This window comes from Pristiophorus japonicus, chromosome 1 (assembly GCF_044704955.1).
Source record: "Pristiophorus japonicus isolate sPriJap1 chromosome 1, sPriJap1.hap1, whole genome shotgun sequence".
Classification (NCBI taxonomy): domain Eukaryota; kingdom Metazoa; phylum Chordata; class Chondrichthyes; family Pristiophoridae; genus Pristiophorus; species Pristiophorus japonicus.
Genome location: NC_091977.1, coordinates 268236910 through 268251756, shown reverse-complemented (window position 1 = coordinate 268251756; position 14847 = coordinate 268236910). Strand labels below are relative to the sequence as shown.

At 44.5% G+C, this 14847-nt stretch overlaps 1 protein-coding gene across 1 annotated transcript in view; it reads left to right on the top strand.

Annotated features, from left to right (window-relative positions):
• Positions 1-4757: 4757 nt before the first annotated feature.
• Positions 4758-14847, top strand: part of LOC139270451 (E3 ubiquitin-protein ligase UHRF1-like) — a 212406-nt gene continuing 202316 nt past the window's right edge. The window contains exons 1-2 of the mRNA XM_070888440.1: positions 4758-4776; positions 5077-5309. Coding sequence (XP_070744541.1) covers positions 5157-5309 — 153 coding nt within the window. The 5' untranslated portion in view covers positions 4758-4776; positions 5077-5156. The remainder of the gene's footprint in view (positions 4777-5076; positions 5310-14847) is intronic.

The window sequence follows — 14847 nt, the reverse complement described above, 5'->3', positions numbered from 1 at the left end:
GTCCATAATTCAATACAAATACAAGATTATTGATTTCAATCTCGCGTGACACATTTGCGCTATCATGGTATGCACTTTGTTGAAGCCGCCTGCTCTCTACCTGTTCATGTAGATCAGGGTGAACTAACGAGAGCCTTGTCTTAAGTGCTCTGTTCATGAGCAGTTCAGCAGGTGGGATCCCAGTGAGAGAGTGGAGTCTCGTGCGGTAGCTAAGCAGGACTCGGGATAAGCGAGTCTGGAGTGAGCCTTCCGTTACCCTCTTCAAGCCCTGCTTGATGGTTTGCACTGCTCTCTCTGTCTGACCATTGGACGCTGGTTTAAATGGGGCAGATGTAACATGTTTGATCCCGTTACGGGTCATGAATTCTTTGAACTCAGCACTGGTAAAACATGGCCCGTTGTTGCTCACCAGGACATCGGGTAGGCTGTGTGTGGCAAACATGGCCCGCAGGCTTTCAGTGGTGGCAGCGGACGTGCTTGCCGACATTATCTCACATTCAATCCATTTGGAGTACGCATCTACAACCACATTTTACCCAAGAACGGGCCTGAATAGTCGACATGTACCCTAGACCACGGTTTTGAGGGCCAAACTTAAACTTAATGGCGCCTCCCTGGGTACATTGCTTAACTGTGACCATGGATTACATCTGTGAACACAGGACTCTAAGTCCGCATCGATACCGGGCCACCACACATGGGATCTGGCTATCGCTTTCATCATTATGATGCCTGGGTGGGTACTGTGGAGGTCACCTGATGAAGGTGTCTCTGTCCTTCTTGGGAACCAGTACACAATTACCCCACACAAGGCAGTCTGCCTGTATAGACATTTCACCTTTGCGCCATTGGAACAGCTTTATCTCTTCCTTTATTTCCACTGGGATACTGGACCAGCTTCTGTGAAGCACACAGTTTTTGACTAGGGACAACAAGGGGTCCTGGCTCATCCAGGTATTGACCTGCCGGGCAGTGACGGATGATTGCTCACTCCCAAATGCTTCCATTTCCACCCCCGTGGTGGGCAACGGCAGCCTACTGAGAGCATCGGTGCAGTTTTCTGTGCCTAACCTGTGGCAGATGGCGTAGTTGTATGCGGACAACATGAGCGCCCATCTCTGGATGTGGGCTAATGCATTGGTATTTATCCCTTTGCTCTTGGAAAACAGGGATATGAGTGGCTTATGGTCAGTTTCCAATTTGAATTTTAGCCCAAACAGGGATTGATGCATTTTCTTTACCCCGTAGACACACGCTAACGCTTCTTTCTCAATCATGCTGTAGGCTCTCTCAGCCTTAGACAGACTCCTGGATGCGTAAACAACCGGTTACAGTTTCCCGAAATCATTAGCTTGTTGCAATACATACCCGACGCCATATGGCGACGCTTCACATACCAAACGCTTACATGGATCATACAACACAAGCAATTTGTCTGAGCAAAACAATTTTCTAGCTTTTACAAAAGCATTTTCTTGGCTTTTGCCCCAAACCCATTTGTCCCCTTTACGCAGTAAGACATGCAGTGGTTCTAGCAGTGTGCTAAGACCCGGTAAGAAGTTACCAAAGTAGTTCAGGAGTCCTAGAAACGACTGCAGTTCTGTGGCCTCAGTGTGTTCTCGATTGTCTCCGTCTTCGAATCGGTGGGCCTGATGCCGTCCGCCGCGATCCTCCTCCCCAAAAACTCCCCTTCAGGTGCCAGGAAAACGCATTTCGAGCGTTTTAACCTGAGCCCCACGTGGTTGAGTTGACTAAGAACCTCCTCCAGGTTCTGCAGATGCTCGACTGTGTCCCGACCTGTGACCAAGATGTCATCCTGGAAGACCACAGTGCACGGGACCGACTTCAGTAAACTTTCCATGTTTCTCTGGAATATTGCCGCCGCTGATTGAATTCCAAACGGGCATCTGTTATAAATGAAAAGATCTTTGTGCGTATGATGCAGGTGAGGCTCTTCGATGATTCCTCCAGTTCCTGCGTCATATAGGCTGAAGTCAAATCCAGCTTTGTGAATGTTTTTCCTCCTGCCAGCGTTGCAAAGAGGTCGTCGACCTTTGGTAGTGGGTATTGGTCCTGAGGGAGAATCGATTGATAGTTACTTTGTAATCGCCACAGATTCTGACGGTGCCGTCTTCCTTGAGGACAGGAACGATCAGGCTGGCCCACTCGTTGAACTCAATCGCTGAAATGATGCCCTCTCATTGCAGCCGGTCTAGCTCGATTTAATACCCTTTCCCTCATCATGTACGGTACTGCTCTCGCCTTGTGATGGATGGGTCGCGCCCCCGGAATTAGGTGGATCTGCACTTTTGCTCCTTGGAATTTCCCGATGCCTGGTTCGAACAGCAAAGGGAACTTGTTTAAGACCTGGGCACACGAAGTTTCGTCAGCGGGCGATAGCACTCGGATGTCGTCCCAGTTCCAGCGTATCTTTCCCAGCCAGCTCCTGCCGAGCAGCGTGGGACCATTGCCCGGTACCACCGATAGTGGTAGCTTGTGCACCGGTAGCACTGCCGATTACGGGAATCAGTTCTTTTGTGTAAGTTCTTAGTTTCGTACGAATTGGAGTTAAGACTGGCCTTGAGGCCTTGTTGCACCACAATCTGCACCACAAGCAGTGACAGGATCGGTCCAAGTCAACATGGATTTATGAAAGGGAAATCATGCATGACAAATCTTCTGAAATTTTTGAGGATGTAACTAGTAGAGTGGACAAGGGAGAACCAGTGATGTGGTGTATTTAGACTTTCAAAAGGCTTTAGACAAGGTCCCACACAAGAGATTGGTGTGCAAAATTAAAGCACATGGTATTGGGGGGTAATGTAATGACGTGGATAGAGAGCTGGTTGGCAGACAGGAAGCAGAGAGTCGGGATAAATGGGTCCTTTTCAGAATGGCAGGCAGTGACTAGTGGAGTGCCGCAGGGCTCAGTGCTGGGACCCCAGCTATTTACAATATATATTAATGATTTGGATGAAGGAATTGAGTGTAATATCTCCAAGTTTGCAGATGACACTAAACTGGGTGGCGGTGTGAGCTGTGAGGAGGACGTTAAGAGGCTGCAGGATGACTTGGACAGGTTAGGTGAGTGGGCAAACGCATGGCAGATGCAGTATAACTTGGATAAATGTGAGATTATCCATTTTTGGGGCAAAAACACGAAGGCAGAATATTACCTGAATGGTGGCAGATTAGGAAAAGGGGAGGTGCAACGAGACCTGGGTGTCATGATACATCAGTCATTGAAAGTTGGCATGCAGGTACAGCAGGCGGTGAAGAAGGCAAATGGTATGTTGGTCTTCATAACTAGGGGTTTTGAGTATAGGAGCAGGGAGGTCTTACTGCAGTTGTACAGGGCCTTGGTGAGGCCTCACCTGGAATATTGTGTTCAGTTTTGGTCTCCTAATCTGAGGAAGGACGTTCTTGCTATTGAGGGAGTGCAGTGAAGGTTCACCAGATTGATTCCCGGGATGGCTGGACTGACATAGGAGGAGAGACTGGATCGACTGGGCCTTAAATCACTGGAGTTTAGAAGGATGAGAGGGGATCTCATAGAAACATATAAAATTCTGACGGGACTGGACAGGTTAGATGCAGGAAGAATGCTCCCGATGTTGGGGAAGTACAGAACCAGGGGACACAGTCTAAGGATAAGGGGTAAGCCATTTGGACTGAGATAAGGAGAAACTTCTTCACTCATAGTTGTTAACCTGTGGAATTCCCTACCACAGAGAGTTGTTGATGCCAGTTCGTTGGATATATTCAAGAGGGAGTTAGATATGACCCTTACGGCTAAAGGGATCAAGGAGTATGGAGAGAAAGCAGGAAAGGGGTACTGAGAGAATGATCAGCCATGATCTTATTGAATGGTGGTGCAGGCTCAAAGGGCCGAATGGCCTACTCCTGCATCTATTTTCTATGTTTCCTCGATTTCGAGAGACTGCCAATGATGATGATTTTTTATGTTCTTAAGTTCTCAAGGTGTGTTAGCAAGAGTAAAGCTGTAAATTAAATCTGCAGCAAAGGCCTAAGCAAGGGTAAGATGCAATGAAGAAGCAGGCCTCTACAGGGGTGAGTAACTGTAGCTAACAAGCTAGTGTGTGTGGGGGATGGTATTACTTCGACATACTAGGAGTGCCCTTGTACTCTGGAATTCTCTTCCAAACCTCAAAACTTCTACCGTGTTCGCCTCTCCAAATTCCTGCTTGATCTCCACCACTCCCCTGCAAAGCACTTTGGGGCGGGGGGCTTCGTTATGTATAAGGTATTATAAGTTGCTTTTTTATAGAAAATGTCATAAACTTCCCATGCAGTTCATACATGTAAGAATTCACCAGGTAGGGTCAGAATCTGCACAATACTTTTGACTGATTAACCTTGACAATTAGGATATTGCCTGACATTTGGTTTGTTATATAGATATATATATATAAAATAATGAAAATAATACTTGTCCCCTATACAATAATGTTTCAGGATGAATAATGGAAACACTGCGGTGTGGTCAAAGATGGGGCGGGGGAGAGAGGAGGAACAAGCTCATGTAAGTCTCTCTTTATTCAACTCAAAAAAACACACACAGTAAACCAACTTTTGAAGAAAATAATGACTCGAAATGAGGCGGAGTTTTGAGCTTTTTCCGCAGCCCGCCAAAAGGAAAAGACCGGTAATCCGAAACGAGAACACAGCGCGGAGCGGAACCCTGCAGGAGCAGAAACAAATTTACCTTTTGTAGAAGGGGGAGGGGGAATGGATATCTGAAGCTTCTAGTGACAAGTAATAATTGTTATTTTCGTGTTTTTTTTAAGGAGGACATTTCAAAGTTGAATTGACTGATTCTGAATATTTTAAAGTATTTTTTAAAATCTATCCCCCCCCCCCACCCTCAGTATTAATTATCATATGTTCGCGAGATTTGCTTGGCGCCGTGACCCCATGTGTGTCTCTGCCTGCTCCTAGTTCAGTAAACAACACACTGACTAATAGCTGCTACAGTAAAAGGGAGAGAGAGAGAGAATCATTTCATTCTTTTTTTAAATTACCTCTTAAGCGTTTTATTTTATTCCCCCTCGCCAGCAACCGGTTTCCGCGCTGATGGTATTCATTTCATCTTATTCTTTTGCTTAAAAGAGGGAGAGAGACAGAAGGAGAAAAAAATGTGGATTCAAGTGCGTACTATCGACGGCAAGCAAACTCGCTGCATAGATGATTTATCCAGACTGACCAAAATTGAATGTTTGAGGTTAAAAATCCAAGAAAGCTTCACTGTGAACCCGGAATGCCAGCGCTTATTTTACCGAGGCAAACAGGTAAAGACAAAATACCGATATAAATACCAGAATGAAAGCTTCAATGTAGCTTCTTTTGCTTCCTGTTTAACTACAAAGTAACCCTCCCCCCGTTCAAAACCCTTCGAGTTAAGCTTGGAGCCAGAAGTGGACACACGGTTGAGGGCTACAGTATTTTTATTCACCCTCTCCTCCTACCCCCTTCAGGATGTGGAAAGGGAGTGGGATTGCGGGGGAAACCAGCCGAATACAAAATGCAAATTCATGGCTTGATCGCGGTTGCTGCTTTTCCGCCACTCTGTTGTTTTAAAAAAAATATTATAAATCTTATTTTCAGGTCCGACAGAATGGGACGCGGTGAAGGAAGACCGGGGGAGGGGGAAATGTGTGTCTATTTTTGTGTTGAAGGTGCAAGGGGAAAGAACCGTCATTTTTCAGTCGTGGCGGCTGTTATTGGTCGCACTGCCCAGGGTGTGTTTTTTTTTCTGAAAAGGAGGTGGATGAGAGAGGCTGGAGCCTCACCCCCCCCCCCCCCCCCGGATCCACTGCCTGTGATTTCCCTCTCAAACCGGGCAGCCAATCACCCGGAGCCAGGGCTTCATATGTTCCAGCTTAACATGCACAGGCCGTGAGGAGTGGGTCAAAGCCCAGGATCAAGCATCGGCATCTCACCGGCAAGGGAAAAGGGGGGCGAGGAGTCACAAAGTGGGTCGACCCAGTTTTTTTTTGTGCTCCAGATTGAGCGTCCCCCGTCCCCCCGATTTTATTTTAATTGGATGCAACTAGGCAGGTTACAAAAAAACAACAACAAATAAAGCAATGCAATGGCTGGTGTGTGTCAGTGAGGTGTGGGGCCTGTGCAGCACACGAGTTGCTGCACAGACTGCGCTTTGGCCCCCTGGCTCTAGTTGGGGGCTGGGCTGCACACATCGCCCTCTAGCCGCTCTGCACTGAAAGCTTTGTCCCAGTCTGCCGAGCTCGCTTCTCCTTCTCTGGCCCAGTGGAGGGAGGTGAGGCTGGAAAATAAATCCGCTCATGTATTTAATGCACTACCCATCCATTCTTTCAAAAGGCGAGAGCACTGAAACCCCTCGTTTTGATAGTTGGGTGCAAGTGATGCTGTGTATTTTTCTCTTTTTACAGTTCTTGTATATATTTTAAAAAAAATAGCAATTCAAAAAGGAGAAATACACAAAAAACCTTTCTATTTTCCTATCTTAGTGGCAAATGATCGCATCAGAAATCAACTGCCGTGTGTGTACTAGTGTTCATTCATAAACGTCAGAACATATATAAATTATACATTGGTTCTGATTTTCCCTCGATTCCGGATGCAGTTGCGCTCACGATCTGAGAAGCGTACAAAAAAAAACGTTTTGAGTTGACTACTTTTTAAATGCGCATAGTTGTCATTTTTTTATTGGAGGTGTTCATGTTAATATGTGCAGTTTAAATGTGGGTGGGGGAGGGAAGTTCCTTGATTTGAATCGTTGCAAACCACCATGTTTGGTCTCGCTTGCTGCTTGTGCTCTGTAGAAACAGGCTTGGCAATGTAGGTGTCGAGTGCAAGATCGTCACATCATTCATTGCAGGTACATGGAACAAGATTTGTAACATTAAGTGTATCTTAATAAAAACAAACCTTGGGTTTTGTGATACCCCAGGTTTCAAAGGTCCCCAGTTAGTTGCCTTTAGTGGCCATGTGGTGGAAGGATGCCAGATTTTCATTACTGCTTGGGATACCATGAGGAGGCCCTTTTGTTTCACGCCAGCACACACACAGCCCCTTTCCAGCAGCCATTTATCACATCTGCCTGAACTTGGTGAATAACTGAAGTTTGTGTTTGATTGACGTGCGCCCTTGGAGATGTTGAACTATGGTTATGTTATTGTACCAGCTGAGTGTTTGTGTCAGTTTTAAACAGGAGTTGCTCAATAAATATCCAGTTTTACATTGTATTGGTAAGGAGAATGGGAGTATAATTGTGTCTCGTTGTGATTTTGAGTGATTAGCTTTGTGTGAGAAATTTTAAAAATGTGTTTGAGGACGTCTTGACTACAATTCACTAACATTTTTACTATAAACAGGAAGTGCTTACAGTATAATAAAAGGAAGTGGGGTATTGCACAGAATTTACAGCACTGGAGAGGGTATAGAGGAGATTTATGAGGATGTTGCCGGGAGTGGAGAATCTAAGCTATGAGGACAGATTAGATAGGCTGGATTTGTTTTCATTGAACAGAGGAGGCTGAGGGGAGACCTGATTGAGGTGTATAAAATTACGAGGGGCCTAGATAAAGTGGATAGAAAGGGCCTCTTTTCCTTAGTAGAGGGGTCAACAACAAAGGGGCATAAATTTAAAGTAATTAATAAGAAATAGGAACAGGAGTAGACCATACGACCCCTCGGCCTGCTTCGCCATTCAATAAGATCATGGCTGATCTGATCATGGACTCAGCTCCACTTCCCTGTCTGCTCCCCTTAACCCCTTATCCCCTTATTGTTTAAGAAACTGTCTATTTTGGTCTTAAATTTATTCAGTGTTCCAGCTTCCACAGCTCTGAGGCAGCGAATTCCACAGATTTACAACTCTGAGAAGAAATTTCAACTCATCTCATCTCAGTTTTAAATGGGCGGCCCCTTATTCTAAGACCATGCCCTCTAGTTCTAGTCTCCCCATCAGTGGAAACATCCTCTCTGCATCCACCTTGTCAAGCCCCCTCATAATTTTATACGTTTCGATAAGATCACCTCATTCTTCTGAATTCCAATGAGTAGAGACCTTTCCTCATGTCAACCCCCTCATCCCCGGAATCAACCTAGTGAACCTTCTCTGAACTGCTTCCAAAGCAAGTATATACTTTTGTAAATATGGAAACCAAAACTGCATGCAGTATTCCAGGTGTGGCCTCACCAATACCTTATATTGGTAGAAGGTTTAGAGGGGATTTGAGGGGAAATTTCTTTATGCAGAAGGTTATGGGTTTCTGGAACTCACTGCTGAAAGGGTGGTAGAGGCAGAAACCTTCGCCACATTAAAAAAGTAATTTGGATTTGTACCTGAAGTGCGGTTACGGACCTAGAGCTGGAAAGTGGGATTAGGCTGGATAGTCTCTTGTTGGCCGGCATGGACATGATGGGCTGAAATGGCCTCCTTCCGTGCTGTAAACTTCTATGATTCTATGAAACAGACCATTCGGCGCAACTTGTCTATGCTGATGTTAATGCTCCATATGAGCCTCCTCCCACTCTACTTTATCTAACCCTATCAACATATCCTTCTATTCCTTTCTCCCTCACAAGTGAGGAAAGTCTTCTCCATGTCTACCTTGTCTAACACCTTCATAATATTCAGGACCTCTATTAGGTCACCTCTCAGCCATCTCTTCTAGAAGTTTGAGATGTTATTAAACTAGAGGGATGAATCCAGGAAATGTTCTACAATGGGTACTTCAAGTATTATCGGAGACACTGCCCTTGAGCCTATTTTAATGGACCAATAGGGATGACGCTGAGTTGCACCAGTGTCGCCTGACAGGAGTCAGCACCACAAGTGCCATTTTAAGGACACCACTATTTAAAAAAGGAGAGAGACAAAAAGCAGGAAACTATAGACCAGTTAGCCTAACATCTGTGGTTAGAAACATAGAAATTTACAGCGCAGAAGGAGGCCATTTCAGCCTGTCGTGTCCACACCGGCCGACAAAGAGCCGCACGGTCAGCAGCCCTAAAGGTTATATATAAACCTATGAACAATGACGGAAAGGCAAAGAACACCCAGCCCAACCAGTCCGCCTTGCACAACTGCGACATCCCTTATACTGAAATAGTCTACAATCCACCCCAACTGGAGCCATGTGATCTCCTGAGAGAGGCAAAAACCAGATAAAAACCTAGGCCAATTTTGGGAGAAACAAATCTGGGAAAATTCCTCTCCAACTCATCCAGGCGATCAAAACTAGTCCAGGAGATTACCCTGGCCGTATTCGAGACCCTGCAGTACTTACCATTATATCTGCACCGTCCAACAAAAGGTCATCCAGTCTAATCCCAATTACCAGCTCTGGGTCCATAACCCTACAGGTTACTGCACTTTAAGTGCCCATCCAACCATTTCTTAAAAGTGGTGAGGGTTTCTGCATCCACCACTCTTCCAGGCAGCGAGTTCCAGATCCCCACAGCCCTTTGCGTAAAGAAGCCCCCCCCCCCCTCAAATCCCCTCTAAACCTTCTACCAACTATCTTAAAACTGTGCCCCCTCGTAATAGATCCTTCCACCAATAGAAATAGATCCTTACTATGTCTAGACCCCTCAATATATTGTACACCTCAATGAGGTCTTCTCTCAACCTCCTCTGTTCCAATGATCCAGCCTATCCAATCTGACCTCATAACTAAGATTCTCCACTCCAGGCAGCATCCTAGTAAATCTCCTCTGCACCCTCTCTAGTGCAATCACGTCCTTCCAATAATACGGCGACCAGAACTGCATGCAGTACTCCACCTATGGCCTAACCAAAGTATTATACAATTTAAGCATAACCTCCCTGCTCTTATATTCTGTGCCTCGGCCAATAAAGGCAAGCATTCCGTATGCCTTCTTAACCACCTTATCCACCTGGCCTGCTACTTTCAGGGATCTATGGACAAGCACTCCAAGGTCCCTTTGTTCATCTACTCTATTAAATGGCCTACTGCTTAATGTGTATACCTTTTTCCTTATTAGCCCTCCCAAAGTGCATCACCTCACACTTCTCTGAATTAAATTCCATTTGCAACTGCTCTGCCCACCTGACCAGTAGATTGATATTCTCCTGCAGCCCATGACTTTCCTCTTCATGGCCTCACCACAAAGCCAATTTTAATGTAATCTGCAAACTTCTTAACGATACTCCCTATATTCAAATCTAAATCATTGATATATACCACAAAAAGCAAGGGACCCAGTACTGAGCCCTGTGGAACCCTACTGGAAACATCCTTCCAGTCACACAAACATCCATCAATCATTACCGTTTGCTTCCAACTCCAAGCCAATTTTGGATCCAACTTGCCTCGTTGCCCTGGATCCCACAGGCTTTAACCTTCATGACCAGTCTACCATGTGGGACCTTATCAAAAACCTTGCTAAAGTCCATATATACTACATCGTATGCACTACCCTCACCGACCCTCTTGGTTACCTCCTCAGAAAATTCAATCAGGTTAGTCAAACACTATCTTCCCTTAACAAATCCGTGCTGACTGTCCCTAATTAATCCTTGCCTTTCCAAATGTAGATTTATCCTGTCTTTCAGGATTTTTTCCAATAATTTTCCTACCACTGAGTTTAGGCTGACAGGCCTGTAATTACTCAGTCTCTCCCTTTGTCCCTTCTTAAACAAGAGTACTACATTAGCAGTCCTCCAATCCTCCGGCACCATGCCCAGATCCAAAGAGGATTGGAAAATGATAGTCAAGGCCTCTGCTATTTCCTCTTTTACTTCGCTCAATAGCTTGGGATGCATTTCATCCAGGCCTGGGGACTTATCTACTTTCAAAGCTGCTAAATCCCTTAATACTTCCTCTCACTATATTTATTTCATCCAGAATATCACACTCCTCTCTAGCAGTATCTGCATTACCCCTTTCCTTTGTGAAAACAAATGCAAAGTATTCGTTAAGAATCTTACCAACATCTTCTGCCTCCACACAAAGATTACCCTTATGGTCTCTAATAGGCCATACTCTTTCTTTAGTTTCTTTAGTTACCCTCTTACTCTTAATATATTTATAGAACATCTTAGGGTTTTCTTTAATTTTACTGGCCAAGAATTTCTCATGCTCTCTCTTAGCAGTCCTAATATCCTTTTTAATTTTGCCTCTTAACTTTCTATATTCCTCAAGATTCTATAGTATTTAGCTGTTGGTATATGACATAAGCGTCTCTTTTTTTCTTAATCCTCCCCTGTAAGTCCCTAGACATCCATGGGGCGCGAATTATTTTTCCCAACCTTTTTTTTTAAGGGCACATATTTGGCCTGAGCCTTCCGGATCTCCTCCTTAAATGCCTCCCACTGTTCCGACACTGATTTACCCACAAGTAGCTGTTGCCAGTCCACTATGGCCAAATCACTCCTTAACTTAGCAAAATTAGCTTTTCCCCAATTCGGAACTTTTATTCCAGGCCTATCCTTGCCCTTATCTGTAACCACCTTGAATCTGACTGAATTATGGACACTGACACTCAAGTGCTCTCCCACTAATGCTCCTTCAACCTGCCCAGCTTCATTCCCCAAAACTAAATTCAAGACTGCCCCCTCTCCTGTTGGGCTTGCCACATACTGACTAAATAAGTTGTCTTGAATGCATTGGGAAAATGTTGGAGTCCATTATTAAAGAAGCAGTAGCAGGACATTTGGAAAAGCACAATTCGGTCAGGCAGAGTCAGCATGGATTTATGAAGGGAAGTCATGTTTGACAAATTTGCTGGAATTGTTTGAGGATGTAACGAACAGGGTGGATAAAGGGGAACCATTGGATGTGGGTGTATTTGGACTTCCAGAAAGCATTTGACAAGGTGCCACATAAAAGGTTACTGCACAAGATAAAAGTTCACTGGTTGGGGGTAATATATTAGCATGGATAGAGGATTGGCTAACTTAACAGAAAACAGAGAGTCGGGATAAATGGTTCATTCTCTGGTTGGTAACCAGTAACTAGTGTGGTGCCGCAGGGATCAGTGCTGGGACCCCAACTATTTACAATCTATAGTAACGACTTGGAGGAAGAGACTGAGTGTAACGTAGCCAAGTTTGCTAACAATACAAAGGTGGGAGGAAAAGAAATGTGCGAGGAAGACACAAAAAGTCTGCAAAAGGACATAAACAGACTGGGCAAAAATTTGGCAGATGGAGTATAATGTTGGAAAGTGAGGTCATGCACTTTGGCAGAAAAAATCAAAGAGAAAGTTATTTTTCAAATGGAGAAAAATTGCAAAGTGCTGCAGTACAGCGGGACCTGGAGGTACTTGTGCATGAAACACAAAAGGTTAGTATGCAGGTACTGCAAGTGATCAGGAAGGCCAATGGAATCGTGGCCTTTTTTGGAGTATAAAAGCCGGGAAGTCTTGCTACGGTTATGCAAGGTATTGGTAAGGCCACACCTGGAATACTGCGTACAGTTTTGGTTTCCATATTCCCGAAAGGATATACTTTGGAGTCAGTTCATAGAAGGTTCACTAGGTTGATTCTGGTGATGAGGGGGTTGACTGATGAGGAAGGGTTGAGCAAGTTATGCCTCTACTCATTGGAATTCAGAAGAATGAGAGGTGATCTTATTGAAACGTATAATATTATGAGGGGGCTTGACAAGGTGGATGCAGAGAGGATATTTTCACTTATAGGGGAGACTAGAACTAGGGGGCATAATCTTAGAATAAGGGGCTGCCCATTTAAAACTGAGATGAGGAGGAATTTCTTCTGAGGGTTGTAAATCTGTGGAATTCATTGCCTCAGAGAGCTGTGGAAGCTGGGACTTTGAATAAATTTAAGACAGAGATCGACAGTTTCTTGACAGATAAGGGATTAAGGGTTTCTGGGGAGCGGGCAGGAAAGTAGACCTGAGTCCATGATCGGATCAGCCATGATCGTATTAAATGGCAGAGCAGGCTCGAGGGGCCATATGGCCTACTCCTGCTCCTATTTCTTATGGTCTTACGTTCTTATAAATAAATAAATAAAGATGCTTAAAATAACGCCTCAAAACCAAACGGAACTTTACCAACTAAATCAGAATGTTGTTATTATTCTCTATATACTCTGCAGTGCTGAATGGCTTTGGAATGTCTAAAGTGTACCAGTGGACAGCACAAGACCATCCGGGCACGGATAATAGCACGGTAGAAGGCCAGACAGCCAAAGCAACTCTTTTCCACCCCTGGCCATCCTGGACCTGTAAATTGCCACCTTGGCCAGGCCCAGGATAAGACCCTCCTAATTACCTGCTCCTCCACATGGGGTGGTCAAAGATGAGGATGGCTTGCAGCCAGAATTTCCTGAGCAGCGCTTTCAAATAGCTAAATAGGGACTGTAACATCTCGCCCTTGGCATACGTGTGAAACACTTCGCCCAATCCATAAAAGATGCAAGTGTACTCTGAATCCGTAAAGATACTTAAAAAAATTTTTTTTTAATTGTTGCACGTTACTGCTGCGTGCCAATACTCTCCATCCCAGATCCTCAATGGTGCAGAAAAGGAACTCTCATAGAGAGCAAGATGGAATGCTAGGGTGTGTTGGGATGGAAGGCAATGGAAGAGCGTATGCAGGAGCAGCCTGTACAGGAGATACCTCCGTGCAGAGTAGGATGACCTATATATAAATCCTATTTATAAATTGGCTGCTACGTTTACCTATATAACAATAGTGACTACGCTTCAAAGGTAAATCATTGGCTGTGCAATTCTTTGGAACGTCCTCCGACTGAAAGATGTTATATAAATGCAAGTTCGTTCACTCTTTTTATATTAAACGCAGCTTCGGGGGAAATTCTCCTGTAGCCAACTGGTTTTGTAAGCTTTTAGCTTCCTGCACTATGACACCAAAATATCTGCAAGTAAAAACGATTGTTCTCCTCTGACGTTGCACACGGACCAAAATAAATTCTATTTCCGGTGATTATCTTTGTGCTTGGCTCTAATTCTTTGTCTCTCTCTCTCTCTCTCTCTCTCTCTCTCTCTCTCTCTCTCTGTTTGGCTATCTGGCTCTCGTCCATTACACACGCTCTCTGATGAGATGGCGGTGAAGTGTGGATGGGTGGGGGGGGGTGGCTCTGTGGTATGGGTGAAATTTGGTGGAAACACTCTCTTCCCCCACATGAAAGAGTGAAACCAACACTGGTATCATTGCAAACTTACAGCCATGATATATTTTAATATTGCCACTTCCTCCAGACTCCAGTACATAAGTTTTTTTAAGATAACGTCTTACTGTTGTAATTTTTGCCATATCAGTATAGGGTCTGTATTCATAAGACGAGGAAACCTTCTGCCTCCCAGGCCTGACCTTATCACGTGCTTCTGCAGTGCTGCTGAGGTTTGGAGCCTGCAGCTGCAGGTCAGTCTGATGAGGTTTATGAAGAGAGAATTTGGAAGACTTGTGGCGTGTGTCTTCCCCACAGATTTTTCTAAAGTAACATTACAGACATGGTGCTGAGGGGTGATTGGTTGAAGGAATACTGCAATAATATACACTATCACTACAGTCTTAAAGAAACAACACTTTTAATGATATAAAGGGGTAAAACTATTCAAGTTACTGCCATAGTTTTATTGTCCCGAACTTATATTTTACTTTTATTTTTGATCTGATCACTATCTTTTTCCCTTCCTATTCATTGAAAATCACGACACAGAAGGAGACCATTCAGTCCATCGTGTCAGTGCCAGTCAAAAAAGAGTCACCCAGCCTAATCCTATCTTCCAGCACCAGTTCCGCAGCCCTGTAGGTTATGGCTCTTTTAGTGCACATCCAAGTACTTTTTCAATGTGATGAGGATTTCTGCCTCTACCACCCTTTCAG